This window comes from Leucopleurus acutus (assembly GCF_964270905.1).
Source record: "Leucopleurus acutus genome assembly, chromosome: 7".
Classification (NCBI taxonomy): domain Eukaryota; kingdom Metazoa; phylum Chordata; class Mammalia; order Artiodactyla; family Delphinidae; genus Leucopleurus; species Leucopleurus acutus.
In genome coordinates this window covers 92,318,866-92,327,409 of record NC_139150.1, presented here as the reverse complement: position 1 = coordinate 92,327,409, position 8,544 = coordinate 92,318,866, and the positions used below count along the sequence as shown (strand labels likewise).

At 46.4% G+C, this 8,544-nt stretch overlaps 1 protein-coding gene across 1 annotated transcript; it reads left to right on the top strand.

Annotated features, from left to right (window-relative positions):
• Window positions 1–3,311: 3,311 nt before the first annotated feature.
• On the top strand, window positions 3,312–7,338 carry LOC309964595 (spermatogenesis-associated protein 31A6-like; the record flags this gene model as incomplete). The annotated part of the gene is given in 11 exon segments (XM_082843708.1): window positions 3,312–3,746; window positions 3,750–3,809; window positions 3,813–3,950; window positions 3,954–4,263; window positions 4,266–5,448; window positions 5,450–5,595; window positions 5,598–5,969; window positions 5,972–6,148; window positions 6,275–6,506; window positions 6,508–6,788; window positions 6,791–7,338. Coding segments are annotated over 11 exon segments (3,882 nt in total).
• Between the last annotated feature and the right edge of the window lie 1,206 nt (window positions 7,339–8,544).

The window sequence follows — 8,544 nt, the reverse complement described above, 5'->3', positions numbered from 1 at the left end:
CAGAGAGAAGGCTCCAGCCGTGAACCAGGAAGAGAGCTCTCACTACGAGGTGACCGTGCTGGTGACTTGATCTTGGGCTTCCCAGCCTCCAGAACTGTGATAATAAATGTCTGTTGTTTTTAATCTACCCAGTCTATGCTATATTGTTATAGCAGCCCTAATGGATTAAGACCACATATTTCAAAATTTACCTGGAGAGTGGGGACTGTCTTATCGTTGCAAACTAAGAAATTGGGTTGAGACAACATATGAAAGATTTTTTTAAGTAGAAAATTATGGATTATTGGATTTGAAAGTACTAGATTGGTTAAGGAAAATGAGTACGTGTGTATGTGCGTGTGTCCCCAAAGTTTTTGTGCAGTTTAAAGATTTACTAACTCCAGAATTATAAACGCTACAAACTTACAAAAATATCATTTGAAGGTTTAACTGTTACCAGATGCAAGTCTGTGTGCCTGATGCACAGTGAGGCTAAATACTGAAACATCAGAGTTTGGAGCAGAGAAAGGTTTACACAGTGCCATGCAAGAAGACGTGTGGCTCATGCCCAGGAAAAAACCCAAACTCCCTGAAGGCTTTCAGCAAAGCCTTTTTAAAAGCAAGGTGAGGGAGGGGCATGGCTAATTGTTGCAAATATCTTGGTGTTGGATCCTTTGTTCTAGCAGCTGGCTAGATGGGTCAGATCCTGGTCAGGTCACATGTTCCTGTAAACCTCCAACAAAACAATTATTATTCTCTGTTCTGCAAATTTTAATCTCCATGAATGGGCTCTTAAAAGTCAGAGCCTTAGAAATAGGCTATCCTGTATATTTCAGGCTATAGGCAACATTGTTTTACAAAAAGTGCAGAGCCAGCCTGGGTCACAGGGATGGACAGAGTTAGCTCAGGCAACAAAGCATAAAGATTAAAGTAAAAAAGATCTAATGTGGAGTCAGATTTGTTCTTCCCTATTACATAACTATTTATAATTCTTTCATACTTATGAATTTTGAAAAATAAATTATTTTAATTTTTGTGTGTAGTTCTCTCTGATAGAAAATGAGGCAAAACATACACTATTCAAAATTCACAAAACTAAATAAGTGTAAAAGAAATTCAAGTTCTATCCCTGGGTTTATACAAGACACAAAAATGATGTGGGAAAGTTGGAGCTGAGGACAAAGGAAATCCTGAGTGTAAAAATTTCTGTGAAATAACCAATCTTCCAGGGTCAACTTAAGATTTTCAAGAGTTATAAAATTGGTGGGCCTCAAGTAAAGATCTCTAATGGACGAAGCAACCAGGTTCCAGATGGAATGAATAGAAAATTGGCTAAGGTCTCTCTGACAGAATGAGAGTAGTTGGAAGGAGGGATCTGGAAGCCCCAGGAGGGTGCAGGTGTCTGTGGGGTTGGATGGGAAGGAGGGGCAGTGATTCAGCCTATTTCTCTTATTGCTCCCTCCCCCACACTCAGGAGCCCTTTGTGACAAGGCCACAGCTCTGTGATGCAGGCCTGGGTTTCTGCCATTAAGTGAACTCCCAGTGCTCTGTTGCCTGAGGGCAGCAATGCAATTCAGAAGATGGAGAATCTCTTTTTTTTGAAAAACATTGTTGCTATCTGGCTGAGATACAGCTGGACTGCCTGGGTGATTGATATCATCCTTGCTGTTCCTGTGTGGACTGGGGCTTTACCTAATGTTACTCCCCTGCTTCCAGAGTAATCCATTCTTAGCACCACCTAGGAAACATGGAAACATCAGGAAGGTAAGAAACCTTTGGCTTAATCCCAGCAGAGATTATCTCTTTTTTTCTTATTCTTATTTCCACTTTTCTAAACCACCTAGAGATACTCCTGAGATGGGAACTCTCAGAAAAGTATAGAACATCATCCTTCTAGGGAAAAGGCAGGCCAGAGAGGGGTTAGAGTGGGCATGAGGATTTCTAGCCCAAGATCTTAGACCAGGAGTTCAGGAATGGTAGAGGGTTCCAGGGCAAGTCCCAAAGGCAGTGACTAATGGTCAAGGACTGGATTACTAAGAGTTCAGTCTCTGCAGGAAGGCTGATCCCTGAGCCCTGGTTCACCAGCCACCTTCCCACAGCGGGTGTCTCAAGTGAGACCTTCCTCTGTTTTGGGGCTGATCTAAAGGCAATGCTGAGCCCCTGAGAGCCTGAGAGAAGAGGCTGGAGTGGAGGTCTGGCCTTGGGAAGCAAAATCCTATCTGACAAAGCTCACGTGAGCATTTAAGTCTGAGAATGTGTGTGTTTCTTGATCAGAGGAACAGTGACAGAAGAAATCTATGGTGATTAAAACTTAAAAAATCCTTTGCACTCTTCAAAGAAGAAAAACTGAAAATATTGTTATCCACTTTAAAAATAAGTAAAAGATGAAAAAACCCCACAGAGTTTTAGTTAAATGTAGAAAGTCATGTTGTTCATGAACACAGCTTGCCTAGATAGAGGACAGTGAGAGTTGGGTGTTAGCCCCTCATTTTTTCTTATCTCTCAGCATCAAGTAGAGCTGAAGTGGAGGAGCAGGAGTAGGAAGAAAAGTAGATCTTTGAAAGCTAAGCCTTTGCCATTCAGCCCTGCATGCCCCCGAGAGTTAGCTTCCATCTCTCCTAATCCTGAGGGCCCAGCTTCACGGTCTCTGAGGATGCCAGTGGCAGAGCTTATTCTTCAGGAAACAGAGCCTTGGGGAGGCTCCTTGGAAGGAGATCAAAGCCCAGATACTTCCCAGAAATTTGTGCTTAGAATGAAGCCATAAGGACCTAGAAATGGGGTGTGTGGACTGTGGTGGACCATTGGTGTCTGGGTTGGGAAGTGGGACCTCCAAGTCCAACTGTGGACAAGTTGTTTAACTTTGCTCAGATTCCTCTGTGTGATGACCACTGACCTTTCTCCTCTACAGGGCAGTTGTAAGGGCTACAGGGGTTAATTAACATGGAAGCACTTTGCAAAGAACAAACCCTTTTCAAGTGATCCTTACCATCACGGTCAGGGACATGTGGCCTTGGACACTGATACTTGGGCTCCAGAGTCTAATCCTCCAAAGATTTCCCTTAAAAGGCCATTGCACTCAGCCTCCTGAAAGACTCTTAAGCCTCTGCCTTCACCGCCATGACCCAGTATGCTGATTTCCAGCTTGCAGAGATTGCCTGGAAGAACTGGAGGGGACTCACAACCTGGTTTCACTTCTGCAAAGGTAAAGAATCTTTCCCCTTCTCTCCTGGGTCATCCTTCCTCCCAGAGGCTATAATGTGACCCCAGTCATGGGAGGGGGAGCCATGGGAGGGCATGGCTAAAGCCCTAGGGTGAGGGAGAGCAGGAGCATTATGAAGTCAGTGTGGGGGCAGAGGAGGGTTCTTGGGCTGCGGGTGTCCACCCCTGCCTGTCCTGTCCAGCCCTTCTGGCCCCATCTGCTCTCCTACAGCTGCCTGGGAAGGCTTCCTGGCAAGGGCAACTTTCATCAGCTCTCATGTCAAGACCCTCCTGGTGAGATGTACAAAGCAGTGCCTGCTGGAGCTCACCAGCCATGCAGGGAGCCTGTGGAAGATACTGCTCCTGCCACATCCCTATTGGTTCCTCTTACCAAGTGCCATCTACATCTGGTCTCTTCCATTTCTCCAGGCCCAACGACCTCCTCAGTTTCTGTTCATTCACATACATCCCTGAGTGCCTCTCAGTCACCAGAGCCTTTTCTTCCACTGGATAGCCTTTCACCCCTGCCACTTGCTCTTTCCTCTCCCACATCATGTCTGCCTGATTCATAGGCCTGCCCTCTGACAGCCTCCTCTGCCCTACCACCACCAGACTCAATTCTGACTCTTACTTAGTGTGACTCTTCAATGGTACTACCACTGGGCACTGTCCCACAGAGGATGTCTCCACATACTCCTTGGTCATCTTCCATCATCCTAGCCATCTCAGGCCTTGGCCACTCAAGCTGTCCAATTTCAGCCCTGTCCTGGTGGTAGGCAGCTACCAAATCCTTGTGCCTATCAACCTCATCACAGAGCAAGTCCCAAAAAAAGCACCTTTCCCACAACCCACCAGAGGCCTCATTCTGTGTAGGCCCCACAGACAGACAGGTAGAGCTGAGTACCCCTCCTTTGCTCAACTCTGATGACCAGAACCTCCTGGAGATACAAGTCACAAACAGAGTTGAGATCAAGATTCGGAAGGAAAAAGAAAACAATGGATCACATCTAAAACAAATGAGCCCAAACTGCCACCTGAATTCTTTGGGGAATATGCTGAAATCACTAGGTACTGAGCAGAACACTACAACCCCCAAATTTTTTGGAGCATAAAAGACAAACCAGAGCAGCTGCCTTGTCTTCAGCAGTTCTCATATCCCAAGGTCTTGGGGGACCATCTACAGCAGAAATATAACCAGTTTTTCTGGAGTCTCCCTTCTCTGCACAGTGAATCCTTGGTGGCTACTGCCTGGATCTCCGAGAGCTTTTCAGCACCACAGTCTCCTTCTTTCTTATTCAATGGAATTTCGAATGCCTGCCCAGTTCAAATGCAAGCTAAAATATCTCCACTGCTTTTCCAGTTCCAGCCCCTGTCCCATCTAGAGTTCCAATCTCGACCCTTTATTCCAACAATACCTCAATTCCAGCCTCCACTTCTGGCTCAGGTCCAAACCCAGGCACATCTCAAATCCTCTCTCCCAATCCTACCACCTTCTTCTCTACCCCAGATTAGGGCCTGTGGAGTACCTTGCCCTACAGCCCAGAATAAGGTACAATTTCTTACCCCAACTGGGATTCAACATTCAGAATGGTCCTTGTTGCAGAAGCAACTAGAAAATGGGTGGGCTTTATCTTCTGTAGTCAAAAGATCTCAGGAACTCTTTAGTGTCTTCACTTCCAACATTCCTGAGGACAGCTGGGTTGCCTCCATCCTTCCTGAGAATTTTCCAATCAGTCCTGAGCTCCAGAAGCAACTGAAAGAACACTTCCAAAAGTGGCTCATCCAACACCGGTGGGAGCTGCCACAAAGGATCCAAAAGCCTTTAGAGATAAGGCAGCTTCAGGGAGAATTACCAGGGACATGCCAGGCAAAGGACAAGCATGGACCCTCACAGCCCTCTTTGTTTACAGGTGAAAGCAACAAGGATGCACAGAAGGTGGGGTTCCGGCTAAGTCAGGAACTGGGCAAGGGCCTGGGACATATTCTGGGGAAGATCCCAAAAGATCTCTCCAGAAGCTCAGAAAGCTCCCTAGTGAAGTTTAAGGGGGTGAACTCTGAGGAGTCAAAAAGTGACTTGAGGCTCTTGAGGAGTGACTCAGGAATTGATTTACTAAGGAGCTTAGACAAGAATCTAGAAAACATTTTGAAAGGCCATTTGGGCAAAAAGTTGGGGCAGATCAATGAGGGTTTGATTCCTGTGAATGTGCGTCAATCCTGCCTTGTCCTCGAGCATGCTTCTCCCAAGTCCGATATTCACATGGAAACCAGAAATCTTGAAGGGTTGGGAACCCTGTATGAACACCTCCTGTAGGGTTTCCTTCCTTGATCCAGACACTCGAGAGGTGCTGGAAGCACATATTATAAGGTTTTTGGTAAAGCACAGGTGGACCCTACCCCTCAAGGTCCTCAAGCCCCTAAATCTAAGTTGAAAAAGTTTCAACCCTCCACCATTCTGCAGTTTGCCTTTTCCCCTTCAGCCACCTGTGTATCTGGGTCCCACTCAACAGTCAAGTTTGCTGAGTTCCTGGGAAAACCTCCTCAGGCTAATTCAGGAGAGGAGGTGATAACAGAAGAGTCAGTTCCTACCCTGATGAGGCCTCTCCTTGTCCCCTCACTCGTGTGTAAGGAAATCCAGAGTGCCCTGGGAGGGATTTCATCTGGTGACTACCATGGGCCCTCAAAGGCTTCTCTGACTGGACAGGAGGGCAGGCCACCTTCTCCATCCCTCACACTCAGCCTTGTGGGCAGAACCTGGAAGAGTGAGACTGTGAAATGGGTCAAGAGGGACAGCCAGTTCCAAGTTCAGAAATGGTCAGGAATGAGCCAAGAGAGGAGAATGGTGGCCAGGCCTCACGAGACCCCTGCCATAGGGTAACAGTGATGGAGGTGAACTTAGGATCCCAATCTTTGAGAGGTGAAGAGGCCAGGGAGGCTGTGGAGGCCGAGTCCCCTGCTCTTCAACCACAGTCTAGTGTTATCTTGGAAACCAAAGTGTTGACAAAATTCCAAACCACATATGTACATATGAGGAGTTTAGAGGTACCAGGGACCAGTTAAAATTTCCTACTACCTAGAATGTCTGTTTTCCAACATCCAGGTGAGCCATGCCTTAACATGGAGGTTGCTAGTGAGTTTAAGTCCAAAGTAAAGGTACAATCAGACAACCAGCTTCAGGACTTTCCCAAACACATGTTCCTTGCTGCAGACAACTTGGCTTCTCAGGTGCCTCAGTGCCATCCCCAGAGAGTCCCCACCAGAGACAGGTTAGCTTCCCAGGAGCCAAGTGGCCTTATGGAAGCCCAAAGGAGCAACCTAGGGCAGCAGGAGCCCAAAACTTCAGGACTCATGGAAGAGCCAGAGCAAGATGATTGCCCCTACTTACAAAAGAGAGGACTGTAGGAAGCATAAACCAGGAGAGCATGAAGAAGGGTTTAAAGAATTAGGGACCTCTCAAGATGGAAGTATGAGCCGCCCTGCCCAGGTCAGGGGAATAACAGACTCTGTTGGGAGCAAATGTCTCCAGTTCATGCCAGAGAAGAAACATAGCCCTCCAGAAAGCCTCTTCAGAAAAAGGATGAGGCTATTTTTAAAGTGGATTTTCCCCAATAAAAACCCAATGGTCGAGATGCTCTGCAAAAATTCAAGCCCATATCAGCCACTGCCCAGAGTCACAGATCAGTCAAAAGCAGATCAATCTTGAAGAGTGAGACTGCTGAGGGTCAGGCACTCATGACAGCTGTTGGACAGATCCTAGAAGAAAAAATAGCAATTCACCATGGACTTCATGCCACAAAGTTAAATGAACACAAACAGGAATTCCAAGCCCCAGTATGTGGGTGTTTCTGCTACCATAGGCTTACCTCCTACCCAGAGCAAGGGAGAATGATGGGTTATATAGCCTGCAGTCATCAAGCCACCTCCAAGGGCCAGAGTTGTTCTATCAGGGAAAGGGAAGTCAGACACCAACATAGTTTGAAAAGTGTAAGATTCGACGATGAGCAGCTGGGCGTAATGTGCCTCCCATCCTCGCCCTCCAAGAAGAGTTTGTTTCCAGTTAGTACCTGTCAGTATGGGCCAAGGATTCCAGGTACCCCAGCCCGCCATCAACACTGTCCAAGGCATTGTCATCTTTGGGGAGGTGTCTTGCCTGGTCAACAGTAAAATCCTTCTTTAGTCTTCCCTTTAGTAGGAAAACATGTCTCCAAGTAAAAATTCAGTCCATGTAGAGAAAATGATTTTCTCATTAGCATATCCAACATATTTAATGTTCCCCGATACATATATTTTTTTTTTCTTTTTTTCTCATAAGAACATAGTGTAATGGCTGCTGTCTGTGCTGTGCACTTTGTCTTCTAGAAGGGAGGGGCATGGAGGGAGGTTGACAGTAGCATCACAAGCTTCCTCCTTGTCTCGTGTCCCTTCATTGCACCTTATAATACTGTCATTACACAAACCAAAGCTACTCTAACAATGAGATGGGAAAAACCTATGAAGCCCACACCCAAGGATCTGGTTCAACCAGTCTTTCTCCTTCTTCTCTGCTACTTTGAACTTTATGCAACTGTAGTGGATAGGTTTACACGATAGGGCCGGACATTCCAATTCAGGCTCCAGGAAGTGTCAGAGCCAAGTGGATGGAAGTTTGGGGGGAATAGAGTATGGGCTCTGAGTTCAGAAGCAGGAGAAATCTTGCCCCTGGATCTCTTGGTAGGCAATATACAACATCTGCTCTTAAGAGCTCCTTCTCTCTCTGATGAAGGCTGGGATTGAGATATGCCCTATGAACCCCTTTTAGCTTAGCCATAAAAAAATGTACAGCATCACCCTCCCCCACCTCTGTTTTTCCTACACTTTAGAGCAGCAGCAAGGATGGCATTTCCAGCTCTGTGTGTGTAGGTGGGGGGAGTATCAGGGAGGCTGCTGAGGGCTGTGTTGAGCCCAGTCCCATATAAATGAATGGCTATGTTCATGGGTCACCTACCTTCCACTCTATGTTAACCCCAGAGAAGGAGTTTTGGATGAATGGAATAGGGGTGTGACTGTGTGTAGTAACTATCTGATGGTCAAACACTGTGAATTTAGGGTGGGATGTAGGTGTAGAAAAAACATTGGATCCAAGGAAGGAGGCAAAGTGGTACCATATTCCCATAAATGTGCAGTGAAAGAGCAGCTCCCTGACATACAACCACCATCTAAAGGCCTAAAGGGGAGGAAAAGTTAAGGGTCCAGTAGCTCATCATAGCCCCACCCCAGGGTCTCTACCTTATTCCAACTCTAAGATCACATACCTAGAGAAACCACCTTTAGGTCAAAACAGAAGGTCAAACTTATAGAAGTAAAGCAAATCAGGGAAGGTTAATCTCTTAA